Consider the following 22,015-nt stretch of genomic DNA (forward strand, 5'->3'; position numbering starts at 1 on the left):
ATTTCTGAAAGCACTGCCTGTGCCTTTAAAAGAGGGCGGGAGCTGCTCCTAGGCGTTTAGCTAAATTCTTTTGCTGATAGGTGGAGCGTACCGTCCATCATAATCCATTCATCAGTACATCGTTGGTCAGATGCAATGTTGCCAAACGGACCATTAATTCCAGGACAGACGTGCGCGTTTGCGAGGGGGTGGGAAGGACGGAGAGGGTCTGGTTCACTCCAGGAAAGAGTGACGCCACTATGTCGGAAGAGTGAAAAAGTGACGTGGGAGCGGAGGTACCGAGGCTTGTGCGCGGCGATGACTTGATCGATCGATGCGGTCCACATCAGGCTGATGATCAGCCAGGAAGCGCGGCGTGTACGTGTGTAAACACACACACAGTCACAGAGCCCAGTTGACACTGTGTCGCACGCGGTTTTTTTTTTTGTACGTTTTCGGGGCGGCAGTGAGTGAAGCGGTGTGTGTGCTGTAAGAGAGCGCACTGAAACAGGAGTCTGCCGTTCACGTAGCTGAGCATGATGATCGTGATCATGTCTCACGGATGTCTGCGGTTCTCCACCACGGCGTCCTGCTGCTGCTGCTGCTGCTGAGCGAAGGAGGGACTCGTGTCGTGAGCCATGGCAGCCAAGGAGGACCTTCTCTCCGGAGTCCCTCCGCGGAGGCTCCGGCAGAGCCGGCCTGGAGCCCTGAAACAGGGAGCGAACCTGGAGCTGCTGCTGTCCATGGGCTTCCCGAAAGACAGAGCGTGAGTAGCCCGGTCCGCAGGGTCGCTCATTGGCCTGTCTCTAGACTAGTAGTGGACGGACACACACACACACACACTCTCTGGGTGCTGCTCTACTGGACTGAGCTGCACTGTGTAACAGTGTACTCAGCACTTATGACATGTTGTTGGAGAATAACTGTGAAATAGAGACAGGTCGGTGGAAGATGATGTACGAGTCACTTTTTTAGTTTGAATTGTTTAGTGACAGATGAGATGATGCTGGTGATGCTGCCCACATCCATCGACCCATCGGTGTCCATCATGAATGATGAAGCCTTTAGCTCAATAGCTGGGCTCTGCCTGCTCTGCTGTGCACCACAAACACCTGATCCCCCCAACCAGTGAGTCTTCACACACTCTCCTACACGTGGAGCGCATCTTCATCGGACCACCGCGGAGGGAGGGTGTTGGACAAGGTTCCGGTTCCGAGCTGGACGCCGGGACCTCGGTGCTGCTGTCAGCTGTACCTCCATTCTCTCTTTTGTTCTTAATTAAAGGATTTTCACATATGTGCACTTTATTTTCTTAACAGAGAAGCTGTTTGGGATTTTTGTAAACTCTGCAGAGTCCGTTCTGTGTCACACACACACACACACACATTTTCAGAACCACTTGTCCCATACAGGGTCACGGGGGAACCGGAGCCTACCCGGTAACACAGGGCGCAAGGCCGGAGGGGGAGGGGACACACCCAGGACAGGACGCCAGTCCATCGCAAGGCACCCCAAGCGGGACTCGAACCCCAGACCCACCGGAAAGCAGGACCGTGGTCCAACCCACTGCGCCACCGCACCCCCCCCCCCCCCGTTCTGTGTCAGTTTAAAGAAAAAAAAGAGCACATTTTCCTCTTAAAAACAGCGAATGTTCCATATGTGGCAAACAGCCTTTGCATTAACTGACAGTGTGAAAGGAAACCTGAGCACCTTGCCCACTTGGTGACTTGTGAAAGAGGCTGTGCGGCCTGGACCCAGGATCTGTTGTGCGCTGCGTGCTGTCAGGAATGTACATTATCAGTGCTTCCGTAATTTTTCACCGTATACATTCCACCTCCCTGCTTTTCCTTTGTTTAACTGCAGCTTGAGCAAAAGGCTGATTTCAGTCAATTTAATTCCTACAAGAATGACATCTGAGGGATTCTGGCACCTGAGTGGTGACTATCTCCTCGGAAGATCTCCCCTCGGTGTTGCGGGCCTCGCCGTTTGTGGGCCGTTGATTACCGGTCCCCTGTAGAACAGTGCGGTGATTCATACGGCGACTCCTCTTTTCCATCGTCAAGCCTACCTCCGGGGTTTCCTCTGGGTACGTCGGCTTGCGGTGTGGTGCTGAAGTGGGGAATTCTGGGATATGTTGATGCTGAAAGGGCTGCCTGTGTTCCCAGGGTAGTGAAGGGTTTTCTTTTAAATTATTTTTTTATGCAAAGGATGCTGTTGTGGGTAATTTAGAATTGGTCCCTGTGACACGTACAGACTTTCTACATGTGAAACCACAAGTATTTTGAAACAACCCCATTGCTGTCTGGCTGTATCATAGACATTCGCAACCTTCTCTCTTTGCACTGGTCTTCATAGAACTGACCTGCTGTAACTCTAGACCAACACTTTGGTTCTGCTCAAGGGCATTTTAATCATTAATGCATCCATGCTCATGGATGTCTGTGAAGGGCTGGGATTAAATTGAAGAATCTCACCGATGGGGAGAGACACAGAAATGCCCTCAGATTCACACTCGCAGATACACCCTCACTATATATAACAGCATATTACAATGGTTAATGTTTTTCATGTGATGTTCAAATATTAATGATCCATTATGATTTATAGCGAATAACAATGATAATATATAATACATATAATTTTGTCTGTGCGTCAGCCATTCCTCTTGTTCTTGATATTCTTCTTCGGGCTATTAAATTGCAGAATAATGAGTATCACCCTGTGGGTTGTGTCAGGATAGCCTGTGCAAACTGAAGTGTGTGTGTGTGTGTGTGTGTGTGTGTGTGTGTGTGTGTGTGTGTGTGAGCGAGCGAGCGAGAGAGAAAAAGAGAGTGCAGCCTTGACATATGGAAAGTGCTGGAGACACAAAAGCACACTTACCTAGAAGAATGAAGTAACTGTGAATGTGTTCCCCAGGGTCTGTGTTTGGGTGTTGCTGTCTGGCAAGCAGACGCGTGGCTGTGGGAAAGCTGCGCTCTATGCAGCTGCCTGTGTCGGAGTCACAGTCCAACGCTCCACTTATCTGCATCCAAAGCACAGTGGCCGCTTGTGTTGCGTCTGATGCGCATCTCGGTGCCATGGGGAAATTCCTCTCGTTCGTTTGGCTTCGGGGCCCAGTTTCGTGTTATCTCTGATCCTTGTGACCCAGGGAGCCGGCTTGCCTATAAATTTGTGTCGTTTCGTCCCAATTCTGGGCATGGCAGATTACTTGAACGCTGCCCTTAGCGGCTGAGGTGGACTATTATTGGCTCCCAAACCATGAAAGCTTTGGAAACGGCACCATGGTCATTTCAGCCTTCCAGAGTGGGATTCGCCCCTTTTCCTTACTAGCTTTTATTTGAACCGTTTACTGCGAGGGTAGTTTGCATCTTTTCCCAATGTACCTCTGTTAACGCTGATAGCTATGGGGAGCCTTTGTGGTGACGGCGGTTGTTTGGTCTCCGGGACTGCGTACCACCTTGGGACAACTGGTGGGCGGCCGTCTCCACAGCGTGTGCGAGCGATTTGGTTTATCAGCCGCACAAACACTTTCGGGGCTCTATTCTGCGTCAACTCCATTCTGCAAACCAACTTCCTTCATTCAGTTTATAACAGGCAGCAATGAGCTTTTTTTTTTTTAATGCTTGTGTTATAAAACTGCGTTCCTCAGTGTCAATGTGAACTCATCTTTGAAGTTCATCTTTGACCAAGGAGGTCATAGTCAGCAAGTTGTTCCATACTGCAGTTTCACTGTGATTGAGCAGAGGTTGTTTGGGTGGCTTAAAGGTTCTACATTGCAGGAAAATGTAATTGCAGTGTTTTAAATGTTTCTCATTTAAAACTAACCCACCGGCTTCCCTGTGGCTGTCTGTGGTGGTGTTTATGAGGTAATTGTGAATGAAAGACATTACGGCGACGTCTTGAAATCCAAATATTGATCAGCATAATAAATTCTGATACTCTTACTCAGGTTACCATGAATAGTTGTATATGTGTATTTGTTAGAAGAGGAGAGGAGAATATACTGTTTAAAATAGTCACAAAGATGGTGGTAAAATATCTTTGTCCGTTGGGTTTTTTTTTTTTTTTCTTCTTCTTCTATGCGAAGCCACAGACACAGAAGGGGCTACATGAATTCAGTGATAAACTGTCTTCTATAGTGTACATGTATCTGTCAGCTTGTTCTTATAAAGTTTCATGTAGAAATTTTTCATATAAACATCAGTCCTTCCCAGTAGAACCTCAAGGGAAAAGAATATGGAGAAGTGGAAGACACAGTTGAAAATAGCTAAGTAACTAGATAATTGTTTAAATAAACAGAATTATGAAAACAAATGTGCATAAGTAGGATCACCCCCTGAGATCACTAATTATCTGGTCTACAAGGTCTTTCCACAACAGTGAGGCTTCAGCGGAGTTTAACTAATTCCAAGGCTCTACGCTCATTCCGAAGGCAGATGTCAGCTTATTTTAGAAGTTTATCAGTTTCATATCCACCCACTATGCTCGATTTTTGTCAAATATACATAACACGTGTGTCAGATGGGATTTTTTTCCACTTTTAGTTGAATTATTGTAGTGTTTTTTGCAGTACAGTGCCGTAATGATAGTTTTGGGAGTGGTTACCTTCCACATGCTAGTCATGTCTGTCTTGAACTGCTATGTCATTAAATAGTTGAAAAGTTGCACTAAATCTTTCATGTTTTATTCTTCTCTCTTATGAACCAGTGTCCTGTACTGTGATATCTACTCATGAACAAACGTAAATGCTTAAAACTTGGGTTTTACAAATATGCGGCATCCAGACGGTGAAGTAAAATTGGTTATTTTTGTTCCGTGCTCATGAAGTTTGTACTTTGACCTCTTATTCATCTTTTCATGGGAAATAGTGTCAGCTGTTATTTCTAGGCAATGTTTTTCATGCAGTTTAAACCAAGTTGGAGCAATGTCTCATCTGAGCGTAAATATTGGGATCATTTGCAGAACCTCACTTTATCCACACTTTTCCCTTTCCATCACGTTGATAAAGGTTGATCTTCGTCGCATCTGTGCATGAAACTCTTCATTGCTCATTTTGCACATCTTTGCAAATTGCAGTTTGGCTTTTCTGTTCTTTGTGCTAATGAAACGTATTTGTTGTCTCCGTCTTCTGTGAGTGGTGAATCGTGATACTTTCAGCCCTACACTTTGGGTGATTTTCTTTGCCTGTTACTTTAGGGTTCACAAAAAAGGGAACAAGAGCACTTGAGCATTTGGAAACGCTTGTCACCTATTTGTCCCGACACATATGATGAGCTGTAACCAGGGGACTAAACGCAACAAGTGACATTGTTCCAACACAGCTTAACCTGTATGAAAAACATCACCCAGAAATAAAAGCTAACATCTGTACTTCAGCCTCATATTCATCTTCTGCAGGGGCAGCTGGTAGCACAATAGTTAGAACTGCTGCCTTTGGACCCAAAGGTCGCAGGTTTGAATTCTACCTCCAGCTGTAGTACCCTTGGGCAAGGTACTTTACCCTAAATTGCTCCATTAAAATTACCCAGCTGGTAAATAATTGTAAGTATCTTAACGCTATAAATTACTTTGGAGAAATCTTTCAGTGAAATGAATGAATGTAAATGATCTGAAATATAAGTTTCATAAGTATGCAGCAGAAATAACCAATTTTATTTCATTCTCCAACTACTTAAGCTTCTCGCTGTATGTAGTGGTCGGTTCTCAGCTCACTTTCTCTATCGCTGTCCTTCTACATCGTCTTTATCACTACCACCCTCCTTTCTCTGCCTCTCTCTGTGTATCCCTCCTTGTCTCTCTTTCTGAGTCTCTCCTGACTTTGATGCAATGGACTGTGTGCTCCTCCCTGTCTCCCTGTCAGGCTGTGTGAAACAAAAGGCTTTGGGAGCTGTGGTTTGGAACAGGAAAAGAGGAGGGTATCGGCGCTCTGACGGCCGGGGAGGAAATGCAGCTCCCTCGTACTCATTCGGTGCGACTGAAAACGAGCTCTCCGAGTATAAACACTGCCTTCCGTGAATAGAACTGAAGAGTCACACCCCAGATTGAAATTGTTCCCGCTGCATCCCCCGATACAAGTAGCCCGAGACAGGTTGTGAAATGTTTGGCGTTATTTGTATTATTTGCTATTATTTTTTTTGACTGTGGTAGCGGTAGAAATAGCTGTGATGTGTCTTAATGCAATGGTAGTGTGGCCCTACACTGAGCTTCAAGTTCTGCGAAGACAAAACGAACAAGGAAAAGCGACTGCTAAGGCCCCATTGGGGACTTTTTGATGACATTTGTGAAGCTCTCCTAACCGCTATTCTGCCTGCAGCTAAGATCACGCAGACTGAAGTAATCCTGTAAATGAATTTGGAGCAAGTGAAGCAAATATTGGGTGCTTTTGCAACACTTTTTTTTTTGCCATAACATATTTCCCATAAGAGTTTGTATGTGTTGAGATTTTATTCTATTAGCAATGTTATTTTCACTCTCCAGTTGAAAATATTTACCTCACTGTGACAACTTTTCTAGCCTTCATCCAGTGGCTCTGAAAAATGTTCCAGTAAAATTAACAGTAAACAAAATCTGTCCTTTTATTGGTTGGAATTCTGTCCAAATATTTTTGCTTCTCATTTATTCACTTAACAGATGCTTTTCTCCAAAGCGACTTCCAATGAACTCTATGTAGTGTTATTAGCCCACATACCTTATTCACCAAGGTCATTTACACTGCTAGATACACTACTTACACTGGGTCACTCATCCATATATCAGTGAAACATGCTCACTCCATGACACTCACACACACTATGGGGGAATCTGAACAGCATGTCTTTGGAAGGAAACCAGAGCACCCATAGAAAACCCCCACAGACACAGGGAGAACATGCAGACTGAGCAGGGATTGAACCCACATTCTCTCACACCACCCAGGTGCTGTGAGACAGCAGCGCTACTTGCTGAGCCACCGTGCCACCCAATGTTAACCTGCCCAATGATTGGTTGGGTTTTTTTCTCAGAAGCTCTTGTTTGTTTTTGCAGCCCTTCCATGAAACCAGTTTATTGATTTGTCCGTTACCTTCGATGGTGCGCTCACCCCTTTCATGCCGTCTTACCTGTATTACTCAAGAATCAGGACATCGTAGCCCTGACCTGTAGATCTCATGTTTTACACAAGAAGGGAAGGTGAACAAAGCACTTTGTATTTCCCCTGTCAGTATCTGCGTTGGCACCAGTACTACTATTAGCCTTTGCCTTGTTGTAAAACCAAACGAGTAAGAATGCTGGTTAACAGACATCTGGACAAATGACTTTCTTGCAGGAGCAGATGTAAGCGGTTGCTTCATCCAAGCACCGCTAGCATGTCTGTGCGTGGTTTTATGCTCGAATTGGGTGTCCTCAGCACTTCCTGTGGCCGGTCGAAAAATGTTGCTTTGTCAGTCCCCCGTCAGCCTGATACGGAAGCTGTGACCTAAAGCACGTTAATATGGGTAATGCAAGACTTGCATCAGAAGTGTTGAAGATTAACAGTCCAGGCTGGGATCACGTAGATGTAGTATTGGAAGTGTGGCATAAATTGAACTGTTTCAGCAAGAAAATCCCACTGGAAAAAGGTCTGCTACATAATTAACTGCTGGGAAATTGCTTCTCTGAAGGACATCTGTGAGTCGCGAGAGAGATGACACAGTTCCTCAGGATTGAGAGCCACGTGGTTAATTACCCACCTGGTATGGTGCAGGAGGTGGGGAATGCAATGAACGTGGCCCATTGTAGAGGGGGGAAATATGACAAACCCTGTGCAATGCATGCACACATAGAGGGTTCATCGGTGTATTAGTCATGCAAGAGAGTGTCTCTTTCTGGTTTGTCTGTAACTTTGTGGGGTGAACCCAGATGTTTAATGTAGGGGTAAGGGGGGGAATGTCTTCGTGTTTCTCAACATTTTCCAGTGACAGCATGACGCTGTTGAACGGTTGTGGGTGGGCCTGCATGTGCTGTTCACAAGTTGTTGAACAGCTGGTGTCCCACAGGTATCTGTATCTGGAGGACCCTTCCCCGCCTGTCTTGTCCACATGCTCGAGTTCTTTGAGAGTGTGGGAGCAAGGCCGAACGTGGGAGCCACGGGAGTGAAAACACTGGTCAAACCGCATTAGGTCAGAGGTGATGGTATCTGGGACCCTTCCATGGTGGCCAGTTCCTGATAGTTTTTCCCACCCACGCTGCTCTTGGCCCAAGTGGACAAGCCCAGATGCGGATGTGTTGCAGAGCAGTCCCACATGGCGGGTGGGCTGGGATAGAGTCACAATGGGTGCCTTGTGAAAGATGAGCAGCACTCTGTCATATCAATAACGGTCACATTATGTGAAGCTCCATTCTCCCTCCAAGGGCAAGCGTTGGGTGTGCTCCTGCTAATGGAGGAAGTGAGTCAGCACCTGTCAATAAGCCTCTTTTCTCTCATCTCTCTTTCTCTCATGAATCAATGTGGCTCTACAAGCAGATGCACTGGGGTGATAATAAAAAAAAAAAAAACGGTGCTCTGTTATTGTCACACGGGCAATGGATTAGGGACGCACAAGCAAGGCTGAGTGGGGTCTTGGATTACGTCTGGATTTGTGTGATTGAAAATCACAGAAACGCATACCCAGACAGCAATTTACACACTGCACAGGCAAACACATGCGCACACCTATAGACTGCAGTAGCTGTGAATTCCCCACCCTGCTTATGGTTGAAATTGGCCCTGGCACATCTCACCTTCTTTTCTCCCCTCAAGCTTTGTGCTGTCGTGCTCAGGCCCTGATTGGTACCGAACCAGAATTCCTCCAGTGGCCTTAAAGTACATTGTCTTATGAAGGTGCAGTATTTAGAGTCTCCGATTTATCTCAAACGCATGTCTGGACTGTTGAAGGAAACCGGAGAGCGTGGGTCAAACCCAAGTGAACACGGCAAGAACAGAAATCGAGCCGGGTTTGAACCCACGTCTCAACCCGTAGCTTGGGAGCTACGCCAAAGTGCCACGAACAGCACAGTAGTGTCTCACTGTGTGCGTGGATAAAATGGGGGTGCATTTTGCCTGGACGGCTAGCAACGAATAAATAGTTCAGTAGTTCTTTGACGCGCATCCCTCTAGAGAAAGGCTGATGTTTGGTCCCTCGAGTGGAACGTTGAATTTGTTATTTAGGTCTTTGTTAAGAAGACAGAAATTAGATTCAGAGGACTCATTATGAGTAATTTAATTGACTCCCCCCCCCCACCCCCCACCCTGCTCATTAAGAACAGTGCCAGGCGTCAAATGGTGTGGAAGAAAAGCACATTTTTATCTGTGCTACATTAGCCTGAATGTACTGGGCTGGGTGTGTGAGCCTCACTAGAGTTTTGTTTCCAGTAGAACAAACAATGTGTGTCCACCAGTGTGTGAGTGGGAGTGTGATTCTGTGAGTGGGAGTGTGATTCTGTGTGTGTGTGTGTGTGTGTGTGTGTGGGCAGTCGATGGTTGTGTAAAAATTTGAGTGTGTGATTATGTGAGGCTGCATGTAGATGGAGAGAGTTGCAGAAGTGCATCTGTGTCTTTATCTCTGTGAGTGTGTGTGTGTGTGTGTGTGTGGGTGAGAAAGAGTGGGAGGGAGAGAAGCCACAGGGTTTTGTTAACCATGCTTTTCTTCCCGTTTTTCTTTATCAAAAGAGGTTAGTGGCTCTCCTCCACACTCCCAGACACCCTGATGGTCCCATGTTGTACCGGTGGACAGCACAGCTGAGTGTGTCTGTGAGAGAAGTAGCCAGCATGCATGTGTCTGAATGTGAGCGATTGGAGCTAATGCATGTGTTTGCTTGTGTGCATCTGTATATATAGTATTGAGTAGGTGTGTGTGTGTGTGTGTGTGTGTGTGTATGTATATTTTGGAGGTTACATGTGAAACTGCTGCGTTCGAGGAAAGAAAAAAAGTTGATTTGGCATGATAAGTTCTTGCACAGAGACGACCAAGTAGCCTGAAGGAGGGCTCTGCTGCTTTGTTTGATGAGATATGTAGATGAGGAGAACTGACCATGCTTGCTGTAATTGACCGTGCAGAGACATCTACAGCAAGCCTTGGGTGCACACTTCTAACACCCTTCTGTTTTCTTCCGTCTTCTTATGCCTACTGACGTCTTCTTATGTTTCCTCCAGCCTGAAAGCTCTGGTGTCCACGGGGGGGAGGAGTGTGCAGGCCGCCTGTGACTGGTGAGTACACATGCACACAACTTTCCCCGTTGATGCGCAGATGGACGCACGTACAGAAAACATACGTAACATACAGATTATCTATAAACTGACTGAACGTCACAACTCAAGCCCAAAAACCACTGACCTAAAAGCTGTGGTTTTTTCAGTGCTACTGCTTCCCCCTGCTGCAATGATGAGCAGAAGGAGAAAACCCAGGGGGTAATTAATTTTTTTTTTCATAAATCAGTCTTTTCAACAGTGCCAGTGTCGCAGAGAGCTGAACAATGGAGCATGCACAGTTAACATGCGCGGTATGAGTCAAAATAAATAAAGAGGCTTGTGTGCTGATGTACTAGGAGCAACGGCTAGCGTTGTGCTTACAGCTATTGCCGTTGGACTCAGATGTTGTAAGTTCATATCTTACATCCTGCTCTAGAGTTGTTGATGAAAATTCTTACCTTGAGTGCATTGAGTAAAAAAATCATTACTGATGTGTACTAATGGGTATATAATTTTTTTGTACAACAACATTCTAAGTCCCTTTGGAGAAAACCATCAGCTAAATGAATAAACGTGATACGGTATTTTGAAGAAAGCTGAATACTGAGGAAAAGAAAACAAACCACATAGAAACTGGGAGAGAAAATAAGCCACTGCAGGTTCAACTGTTGGTGGCTGCACTAACCCTCCTAGGGTGGCTTACAGCCACACCACCATGAGAATGCATTGTAAAAAATTTGTGGGGTTCTAACATCTCACTTACATCTGTGTGTATTCATTTAGCAGATGCTTTTCTCCAAGGTGACATACATCTCAACAAAAAAAAAAAAGTGCATTACATCAACCGAAGGAGAGAGTTGGATGCAAACACTGATTCTAAAACACAGTTAATTTGTCAATTTGACCTTTGTTGCTCCAGTAAAAATGCAAAACTCTACAACTATGTGGAATAGTAACTCACTTTGGGCACATGCCAACAAAACAATGACTTATGTATTGTTGTTGCTGATTCTGCACCCAGGCTCTTCTCTCATGTAGATGACCCATTTCTGGATGACCCCTTGCCCCGGGAGTTTGTACTGTACCTGCGGCCCAGTGGACCCCTGCTGCATCAGCTGTCTCACTTCTGGCAGCAGTCGCGCCTCACTTGCGGCAAGAACAAGGCACATAACATCTTTCCCCACATCACGCTCTGCCAGTTCTTCATGGTGAGACCCCAAAGGAACTGTCTTCACCTGCCCACCTAGACATCTGTCCTCTCCTGGGACTGTTTGCGCACACAGGCTTACAATCTGTGTAACTGTTCAAAAAATGAGTAGCTCTGAAGGTTGGGGGAAAGTAAAGCATTCTTAGTATAGAATCAGTGCTGTGGTGGTAACTGGGAAAGTTGAGGATTTTTTTTTTTTTTTTGGACTGAACCGACCAACCAAAGCAGCGGACTTGCCGATAGTATACATGCATATAAGCGTGCACTTGTCATTCGCACCCTAAATTCATTGTGCAACCAAGTCTGTTCATTTAGGTGAGTGAGGTACAACCTCTCTCAAATTGGTACAGTTAAAATTATTACATTTGCATTTATTTTTTCAGCAGATGCTTTTCTCCAAAGTGAATTACAGCTTAGAGAACAGTACAAAAAGTGCATTATATCAACAGAAGAGGTGTTGATGCAGATGTGATTCTTGAGTACAATCTTTGCCATATATCACCATATGAACCAGTATACTTTACATGAGTAGCTGCATATAGGCTTTTCCATTTTTAAACAAATTTTTATTAAAAATTATTAAATATAACAGGCGTGTACATGTTTATCATGAACTTACAAGATCAGGGGAGAAGTGAGTCCTAAAGAGGTGCTTTGAGACTCTTCTTAAATGTAGAGAGAGATTCTCCGGAGGTAAAGAGATGAAGAGTTGGGTATTGTTGGAGTAGCAGCGGTAGGTGAATCTGTAGGAGGCGATGAAAGGGCTGAGGTGAAGAGGTGTAGATTGAGAAGAGTAGGGGGCCTAATACCGACCCCTGTGGGACACCAGTTGAGACAGGTGGAGGGGGATGATTGTCTGTGGACAGCTCAGAGAATTTTGCAGCAGAAGGGAAAGAGGAAAGTGCAACAGAGGATAGAGAAGAGGGTGAGAGAGATTTTAGGTTATGAAAAATACCAGTTGCAAACAGCACAAAATACAGTATTGTAAGTCTGATAGAAAAGACTGAAGAAACACTTACGTTTATGAAATGAGTTAAGTTTTACTTTTTTCTGCTAACTGGGCTTTTCTTATCACCCAAACAGAACTTTTTAGACAAAACATTATCCAGTTAATAAATTAAAACAAAATCGCCCGAATGAAACATGCTGCAGTGATAGAAATGGAACTGCTGAGACTTCTGAGATTGCTGGGCATACTTGCAATTGGTGGAAATTCCACCTCTATTAAAGTTGCTGAACTTGTCACTTGGAAATTTGACAAGAAACAGAACATACAGCCCACCATAAATTTGCATATATATTGTAGCCTATATTTATAGAAAAAGTTTGTAAGTTGAAAACTCATATGTTGAGGGTTACTGTATTCCAATTCCAGGACAGGTCTGTGTTGTGTATTACAATGGCACTGTACTGAATGCCACTGTCCAACTGTGCTGCACATCAGTGAGTATCTGTACCATATGTGTGTGTCAATTTTCCCAATGCTCTGCCAGTGCGCAGACACAAAGGTGGAGGCTCTGTGTGAGGCCCTGGAGACCACTGTGGGCCAGTGGAGAGGTCGTTTCCCCAGCCTGCTCCCTCTGGAGCTCTACACCTCCTCCAGCTTTATTGGCCTCTTTGTGGAAGAGCAGGTTGCTGAGGTGCTGAAGAAGTTTGCAGCTGACTTCTCCTTGGAGGCTGCCACACAAGCAGGTGAGAAGAGGGCTCCGGTAGAGCACACAGACTCCTCGTCCATTGCACACAGGCAGCATGGCATTATCGCTGACTCCAACGCCCAGCGTGCTGTACTACAGTTCAGTACTATGGTAGTAGAAGCTTCTTTTCTTCTGCCTACAGATGTCCATGTGGAGCCTCATAAAAAGCAGCTCCATGTTACCTTGGCCTACCAGTTCCAGCCCAGTCATTTGTCCTCCCTGGAGAAGCTAGCAAAGGGAATTGAAGTGTCTCTGAGCTGCGACTGGCTGGCTGTCCTTCTTTCCCGGGATATCAGATTTGCCAGTCATGAGGTATGCTCCTCTTCACCTGTCTGCTACAGATAGATTTACAGGCAGTCCCCTGGGTTAGGAACATCTGACTTGTGTACAACCTGTCATTACGAACCACCCCATGTTTTCTTAAAAAAAAAAAAAAGTTTTATGTAGCTACTTGTGTGATGAACATCGGTTCATATCGTGGAAAGAAACAAACTGCACTTAAGAATCACGCTTCTGCGTATGTGTCTCTTTTTCTGCTAATGTAATACACACTGTATTTTCTATGACATGTACGTCACTTTGGAGAAAAGCATCTGCTAAATGAATAAATGTAAAGCCTATTATTTTAAAAATTCAAATTACATACAATGATTTGAAATAACAAGCTCTACTTTGCAATGCACATGAAAACATTGCGCATCTACAGCGGCTGTCGGCTTGTGGGCGCATGAGCCCGTGGTAGGACAGACTTCCTTCTTTTCAGTCGGACTGTCACGCCCACAACCTCGCCCCGAACGTCCGCATCTGCCCGAAATCAGAGCAGCGGGATGTAAAGAAGCCGCACCTGCACACCCTGGTTGCGTAATCTCATCTGAGAAATCCATCTCTTTAGTGCTCTCGAGTGAACCCACGGCACTCCACCCATCCTTCCAAGTACCTCCTTCTCCTCAATCCCTCGTTTCCGCTTCCAACACTTGCATCACCTTCTCGACTACAACATTGGATTTTCCCCAAGGCCTACGTTTGTGCATCGACCGACCCACGCCTGTCCCCGACCACGAATCTCACCTGCTCCCTTGTGTACTGACAAAGATTCCATGATTGGGTATACACACACACACACACACACACACACACACACACACACACACACCCCTCTGTCTCCTGCCTGCTCAGTATATCATGGACCATGTTGCTGTTAAGCGTCTCGTGTGTGTTGCTGTATTTGGCTTTAATTTTTTTTGTTTTTACAAAAATTAAAGCCAAATACAGTAACACACAAATGATCATGATTGAAACTAAGGTGGAATTAATAACGCGATCGGAAGAAGGTGAAATGCCAATGAACACTAGAAAAGCAAACATTAGTTTCTTTGTTTTTTATACACATTCTCCTCCTCTTCCTCCCTCTCTATTATAAATACTGTGGTTACAATTATTATTACATCATTACATTGCATTATTATTACTACTGTATTGTTATATTAAAGATGTTTTAGTATATCTGGAAGTGTTTCTTTAATGTTTTTCATGCATAGAAAGGTACACTGTATACTAAGACAAACATTTGACTGACTGATGTTAGATGCGCAACGTACCTAACTGTTCCAACTTGCATGGAAATCCGACTTAAAGACAGACTTAGTAATGCAACTCGTTCGTAATCTGGGGACTGCCTGTACTGGAGTTTAGTGATATTGACACTGTTGAGGAGAACTCGGAGCTGTCAGCTGTGTGGTAAATGCATTCGTCGCAAGTTCTCTTCTTGTGTCCCTTAATGAATGACAATATTCAGTACAACTGTAAAGCCCTTTTCCTAACCTGCATGCCCCTTGTTGACTGCGTCCCTGTGTGTAGACGCTGCGGGTCATGTACCCCTATGTGCCACAGAATGAGGATGAGCTGGAACTGGTGCCTGGTGACTTTATCTTTATATCTACCATGGAGCAAGGCAGCACCAGCGAAGGCTGGGTCTGTGGCACCTCTCTGAATACTGGCCTGTCTGGCTTGCTGCCTGAGAACTACGTTGCCCGGGCTGATGAGTCGGACACTTGGGTCTTCCACGGGTGAGCCCTGGACCTTAGCCATCCACTAGTCACAATATTGCTGAAATATTTATATAGAGTGAAACACTGCAGATAGTTGGTTGTTTATTTGGAACTCATCTTTGAACTTATCCTGGTAAATGTCTACATGTGGAGTCAGAAGTTTAGGTGTTCAGAAGTATGCTCTAACTTCCAACCCCACCCCCCAATCAATGCCATCTCCTCTGCAGGTCCCACTCTTTCCTCAGCTGTACACCCCCCTCTAGCTTGTTATCTGTGGGTAATGAAGTTTGCGATGGGCTGCTGGACGGCCCTTTCATTGACAATTCCGGTTCCATCAGTCAGCGCCAACTTGGCGTTGTGTGTCATCCAATGCAGGTACAGGGTAGGGGAATATATGGGGGGTTAGATATACCTTCGAACTCAGAATGACAATTATCTCAGCATGCCTGCTTCTCTATTACAAGTAGTAAAACAGGTGTGCTGCCGCAGGGTAACATACAATTTATTGACTCCCTCAGGTATTGCGAGTTACTGGCCAGTCCCAGTTACCGAAGCGAACATTGTTTGTCTGTCGCCATGGGGAGAGGATGGATGTGGTTTTTGGGAAACATTGGCTCTCCCAGTGCCTAGATGGAAAAGGTAAAGCTGTAGGTGTGGTGGGGGATTATCACTGGTCATAATACTTCTAGTGTTCAGTGTAAATCCCATGAGGACCTAACATCTTATTCATTGACATGCTATTGTTTTTGAGATTTGTTCCAACTTTCAACAAATGTTTGAAGAACTAATTGCCTTATGGCCATTAATCATTGATCAAGAAAATTCAGACCAGATTTTGTTGCCCAGCAGGGCGTTATGTGCGCACCAACCTCAACATGCCCCAGACTCTCCCTCTGCGGGCTGGGGGGTATCGCGACTATGACAAGGATGCCCCTATCACCGTGTTCGGGTCCACGCAGGCCCGACTTGTGGGTATGTACACTACAACCTTACTTGTTTTGTATACTTATATTAGCAAAGCAATTGCAGTTTAATCAGAATCAGAACGAGCTTTATTGCCAAGTATGTTCACACATACAAGGAATTTGACTTGGTGACAGAGACTTCCACAACACAGACAGAATGACAGTGACAAGACAGATGAGAAGATAAACAATAAAACAACTGTGGAGCTCCACACCGAGGCAGCCATTCGCGGCGCCATTTCCTCTGTATTCGGATAAAGTTTCATGCAGCTATTTGTGCGATGTACATTAGTTCATATGGTGGAAAGAAATGAACTGTTCTTAATCACGCATCTACATCTAATTCTCTCTTTCTGCTAATACAATGTGTGCATAAGTAAATGAATGTGTCTCTTAGCTTGAACAAATGCAGCTGCCTGGGAAAGTTCTGTATAATGAGTGAAGACCTTCATATTTTTTTTTTTTTTTTTTTTTTTTTTTTTAAATAAGGAAATCATTTGCCAGCATTGGTTGGGAAAGTTGGTTTTTGTTTTGGCTAATGTTTTGTTTAGTATGAAGTGTGTGTCCATTGTAAGACTGCTTTCCCCCGCCATGTCCCTTTGTTGCTCTAAAACATCAAATCTTTTCTGCTATCTTACCATTTTTTCTTATTATACTCTTAATAATGGGCAAGAATATTTAGTAATGGAAGAAATATATACATTAAAATAACTACAGCAGAGAACCAGTTATACAGATAACAGTAAGTCTAATATCCAACTTGTGGCTAGGGAGATATTATGCTGATCAGTGTGGAATTTGAAAGAGTTGGAATATACTTTTTTTTTTAATTTTTCTTTTAAATATAAAACATTACTATTCTGTTATCTGTATGTATGCACTTTTGCTCACCACAGGGGCGGCTTTACTGGAGAGTAACACGACAATTGACTTTGTGTACTGCTCGCCATCCCTGCGATGTGTACAGACAGCTCAAAACATCCTGAAAGGTATAAAGCCATATACTTTCCAATATTACACTCATTGCTAATGAATCTCTTATGACTGTCTTGTTTATTCACAATACAGCTTTACTCAGTGACTTGGGTAGCTTGTGATTTCGTTTCAGACACTGCCGAATCTTTTGTCAAGCTATTAAGCTAAAAGGTGCAGCAGTATTTCCTCTTTTTGGGTTGGATACCATAACCTTACAACCACAAATCCAGTTCATTAGCTTTGTCTGTTTCCTTACCCTCATTCCTGTAGTCTCTACCTTCTTTAACACTTCTGCTAGGTATGCAGCAGGAAGGCAGGAGGAAGATTCGGGTTGAACCGGGGCTTTTTGAATGGACCAAATGGGTCTCGGGGTCCTCCTTGCCTGCTTGGATGCCACCTTCTGACCTTATTTCGGCCAACCTGAGTGTAGACACAACATACAGGTAATGAAACGGCCATCCACAGACCTACAGAAAAGGAGAGCCACATGTACCAGCTCTGAATGCAGTGCCTGGTTGCTGTCATTACAGATGAAAGCATTCTCATTTATATTTGTATTTCTGCATTTTGCACCAGTTTTTGTAGCAAACTAATCCAGTCTGCATGCATGAAGAGTACAGTGATCTGTTTTGGAGTAATTTGAACCATTCTGCTCCACAGACCTCATATTCCAGTTAGCAAGTTAGGTGTCTCTGAGTCCTATGACACCTACATCAGCCGGAGCTTCCAGGTCACCAAGGACATCCTGTTGGAATGCAAGAACATGGGTACGAGCTGCAACGAGCCTGTGAAGTGAAAAGATTCTGTTGCTGCATAGCATGTTTTGATATTTCCTGTATCTTCTTTTTTACAGGAAACGCTGTGCTGATTGTGGCACATGCCTCTTCCTTAGAGGCTTGCACTCGTCAGATCCAGGGTCTCAGTCCCCAGAATGCTAAGGACTTTGTACAAGTGGTCCGGAAGGTGTGTGAGTTGACCTTCCCTAGTTTACATTACATTTACATTTATTTATTTAGCAGAAACTTTTCTCCAAAGCGACTTCCAACAAACACTATGTAGCGTTATCAGCCCACGCACCTTATTCACCGTGGTGACTTACACTACTAGATACACTGCTTACAATGGGCACTCATCCATACATCAGTGGAACAGACTCACTCCGTGACACTCGCACACTGTGGGGGAACCTGAACAGCATGTCTTTGGCCTGTGGGAGGAAACCGGAGCACCCGGAGGAATCCCACGCAGACACAGGGAGAACATGCAAACTCCACACAGACTGAGCAGGGATCTAACCCACGTCATCTTGCACCACCCAGGTGCTGTGAGATAGCAGTGCTACTCGCTTTTCCACTGTGCCGCCTGGTGGTGTGAGAGGATGTGGGTTAACGATTTTTTCTAGTTCACAATTTCTTTTCTTCTTACTTTTGCTGCATTTTGTTCACGCTTTTGTAATTTAATAAAATCGGCATCCTGTCTGCTGTACTTTTGTTGAATTCAGAATTGATTTTTGCTTATGTGTAGTGTCCCTGCTTTATCCAATCCCATCCTAGATTCCATATCTGGGCTTCTGTGCATGTGAAGAGAAGGGAGACACAGGGGTGTGGCAGTTGGTGGACCCACCCATCCTACCACTCACACACGGCCCGAACCACAGCTTCAGCTGGAGAGAGACCCTGCTGCAGGACTGAGACAGTCATGCCTACTGTCTGAAGCCCAGCCTAGGAACTCCACCTCTTGTATGACCCATCTGTCATAAACATGGACAGTGCTCTCAAGTCAGACCTTCATGCTCTTTATATTTATATACGTACCTTTACATACATATTTATATACCTTTTGGTCTGATTTGACAGTAGCATACATATTTTACCTTAGGCTGGGTTTTGATATCCAAAGTGCACATGCTAGGGCAGAGCTGCAGCTCAGGACACACACAGCACAGTTGCTGCTTTGCCAGGTTCAGTGAGATGTTTGTAGCCTGTTAATCTCCAGTGTTTAGACCACATTGCACAAAATGTTGAATGCTGGGAGTTAAAGCACCCTTTAAAGTGCTAGCTGGCAGTTATGACAAAGGTAGTGTTATGTGGCCGGTGTATTCCTTCATGGCCTTGGCCCACTTGTGTGGAGCTCTTTTGACCCTTGATGATCCTCTCTCAAAACAAACATAATGTGGTCTCATCTTGAGGGAAAACGGGAAAAGCCCATTTTGCTTTTTTTGCTGCTGTGGAAAGCAAAATCTGTTCTTCCTCCAGCACAAACCATCAAGTCCATTTTATAATGTCATAAAGCACAAATGGCAGTGTAAACATTTGGCTATGGTTTGTATTTGAGATGAGGCTGAAGAAAATATGACTTAGCATTTGACCGAGCTCAAGGGATGCCACACATGCTGTCGTATAACTCTTTTATCTTACTATGTGGGAGCAATTGCAATAATGCATAAGGCAACAAAAGCAAAGTAACAATATTAATGAGGTTTGCACAAATGAAAAGCACCTTTGAAGGAAAATATGTGGTCAAATCCTGTCAAAATTTGTTAGGGGTAGATCTTACGTGCTTTAAGATGGTGAAGCTGGAACTTTTTTGTCACATTTGGCCAAAAGAAACCTTTCACTGGTGCACCATTTCAGAAGATATACTTTTTTGCAGTATATTATGTGTCAGGCTTCAGGGATTCAATGTTTTACATGTTGCAGTGTTTGCCTAGATCACAATATTTTCTGTCACATCTTATCTGCCTCACAATTCTGTCTTTGTTGCAGCAGAACATGTCAGTGTAATTGTTTTTGTTTGTCCTCACATGGGTTTTCAAGGAAATATGATTTCTTCTGAATTTAAATAGTTGATGTAATCGAGTGAAATCATGAGCAGTTTCATTACGGAAAATTCCAAAACACTGTATAAAAATGAGCAGTTACACCGCAGTTTGGATGTTTGCCTCAGAAAGAATGTCTTCCCTGACCATACTGACGGGTTGCAACCTCTAAGCCTGAGGTGTTTTGTACAGACGTATGTTATTGTTACTGGGAGTGGTGTGCGACACAATGAAGAAGCTGTTGGCTGTGCTGTACAGCCAGTTTATGTATTTTATTGAGGGTGAAAGACTGAGTGGCTGTATGTTCTTGATGTACTGCTGTCAAGCTATGCTATTGTAGAGAATAATACCTTCTCTCTTGTCTAGTTTTGTGTTTCCAGTTATTGCTTTTGTTACATCATGATTGTCAAAACAAATCTTATTGTTCTTCCCAAAGATGCTGATGCTTTGTTATGGAGCCAATACTGATATTTTAAACCCATAAAACTCTTGTTTTTACAATATATTTACAATACATTATATATGGAATGCAAGAGGTGACATTTAATGTCTCGTTAATATTCTAACACCACCTATAATTCATGCAGTGTTTACAGAACACCAGTAACAGTGTTATAGTGACTTCTATGAAACTACTGAAATTTAAAATTGCCACTAAAGTACATGCCTGTTTTTTACCGCTTTCCTCTTTTGTGTGGAATGAAGTTGTTCCTTTTAGCACTGTGGGCTAGCACTGTCTGACTCCAGCTGTGTAACTTTGTGTTTCAGCAAAACGGATAAATATTTGAGAAACGGAGGGTTGGAAGGACAGCTGAGTGTGCTTAGTGCTTTGCAGTCACTTCAGTGTCTTTGTGCTGTTGTGTCCCAGTAACTATTACAATAAAGGGTGTGTGTGTGTGTGTGTGACTGATTTAAAACACTTCCTGTACTCAAACCGAAAATCAAACTCAATACAAATATGGTTGACAGCATGTGTCCTGTTTCTCTGTACAATATTAACTCAGGATTACACCAGTTATAAACAATCAATGATATAATAAACAGCAGCTAGCCCAGAGTAGAGATGTGCCCTTCTGATCCCAAAAATTACCCAACTGTAGAAATGCGTGAATAAATATGTATCTTAACACCCTGACTTGCTATGAAGAAAAGTTAATAAATGTAAACTATATTTATAAGTTAGCTGCTACACACAGGTCGTGGGACTGTTTGCCTTCAAGAAAACTTGGGGGCAAGATTTTGATTTTAATAACAGCCTAGCATGTCTTTAGAGTATCTTATGCAGAATTCTCGATGTAAATATTAATATAAAACTGAGTTAAATCAAGTAATTCAATGGAGTTGCGTTCTCCTCATTAAACTTGGGGCCCGTTGGAAATCCGTTCAAATCCCAGAGCTCCACTCAATCCGGGTTAATAACCGACGTCTATGGAACTATTAGAATCCCGGAACTTTATTGGTTCTGGTTTCTCTCGAGAAGACCGGTTTCGAGGAACCGATTGGATGAGCGGAACTGAAACAACGTTCGACCCCCCCCAGCAACAGACTACATCCCTCTGAGGGTAGTGATGCCGGGAGCCCACGAGGTGGAAGCAGAGTGTCACGCGCCTGTCCGTTGCGACTGGCGAAAAAGTGGAGGAAACCGTTTACATATTTGTCGAGTCAAACTTGGGACGAAATTGCAAAGCGGGAAGTATCTAGGTCCTAGCCTACTGTAGAGTTACGCGCATTCATTATAAAAACCAAGACTTGAGTTATACGTTTCTTATATAATTTGACAACCTCAAAAATATGTTTAAAACAAAAACGTCGGCCACCGGCACCGCTCCAGACAGATTTTTGAGGAAAAGAAAATGAGCAAATCGCCACGATCTCCATCTAATCTAGAATCTTAAAACAAAGGTGTCTGACAGAAATACATATGTGAAAAACGGAACTGGTTCTGAACGGTCATTAAAAATAACAGCTTCAACGCAAATCAGGTAGGTCAACTTCAATTTACTCCACAGCGTGTATAACGGTATGGATGATGCTGTATCATGTACAGGTTGAGGTAATAAACTGGTCTTCACAGATCCAACGTAACACGACGAAGACTCGGTGACACGTCACGTTTGAGTAAAATCATTTATAGAAAAAAACCGCA

General features: G+C 44.0%; 1 protein-coding gene across 2 annotated transcripts; it reads left to right on the forward strand.

Annotated features, from left to right (window-relative positions):
* Nucleotides 1–127: 127 nt before the first annotated feature.
* Nucleotides 128–20,995, forward strand: LOC108928755 (ubiquitin-associated and SH3 domain-containing protein B-like). Of its 2 annotated transcripts, none has more exons than XM_018742840.2 (14): nucleotides 128–745; nucleotides 10,127–10,180; nucleotides 11,184–11,370; nucleotides 12,863–13,061; nucleotides 13,206–13,375; nucleotides 14,921–15,129; nucleotides 15,339–15,486; nucleotides 15,630–15,750; nucleotides 15,958–16,083; nucleotides 16,973–17,065; nucleotides 17,350–17,494; nucleotides 17,712–17,818; nucleotides 17,905–18,014; nucleotides 18,605–20,995. In XM_018742840.2, the coding sequence occupies exons 1-14, from the start codon at nucleotides 618–620 to the stop codon at nucleotides 18,740–18,742; spliced, it is 1,935 nt and encodes a 644-aa protein (XP_018598356.1). In that variant the 5' UTR covers nucleotides 128–617; the 3' UTR covers nucleotides 18,743–20,995. The 2 variants fall into 2 exon arrangements, with proteins under 2 accessions (XP_018598356.1, XP_018598357.1); XM_018742841.2 differs by having other exon boundaries at nucleotides 15,961–16,083.
* The last annotated feature ends 1,020 nt before the right edge of the window (nucleotides 20,996–22,015 follow it).

Source organism: Scleropages formosus, chromosome 10, assembly GCF_900964775.1.
Source record: "Scleropages formosus chromosome 10, fSclFor1.1, whole genome shotgun sequence".
NCBI lineage: Eukaryota > Metazoa > Chordata > Actinopteri > Osteoglossiformes > Osteoglossidae > Scleropages > Scleropages formosus.

What these genes read in the sequence shown, in the direction of transcription:
- LOC108928755 (XM_018742840.2), top strand. Translation starts at nt 618, where the DNA reads ATGGCAGCCAAGGAGGACCTTCTCTCCGGAGTCCCTCCGCGGAGGCTC. An exon ending in GTGCAGGCCGCCTGTGACTG is followed by an intron (nt 10,181 to 11,183) that starts GTGAGTACACAT and finishes TTCTGCACCCAG; the next exon opens with GCTCTTCTCTCATGTAGATG. An exon ending in GGAGGCTGCCACACAAGCAG is followed by an intron (nt 13,062 to 13,205) that starts GTGAGAAGAGGG and finishes TTCTGCCTACAG; the next exon opens with ATGTCCATGTGGAGCCTCAT.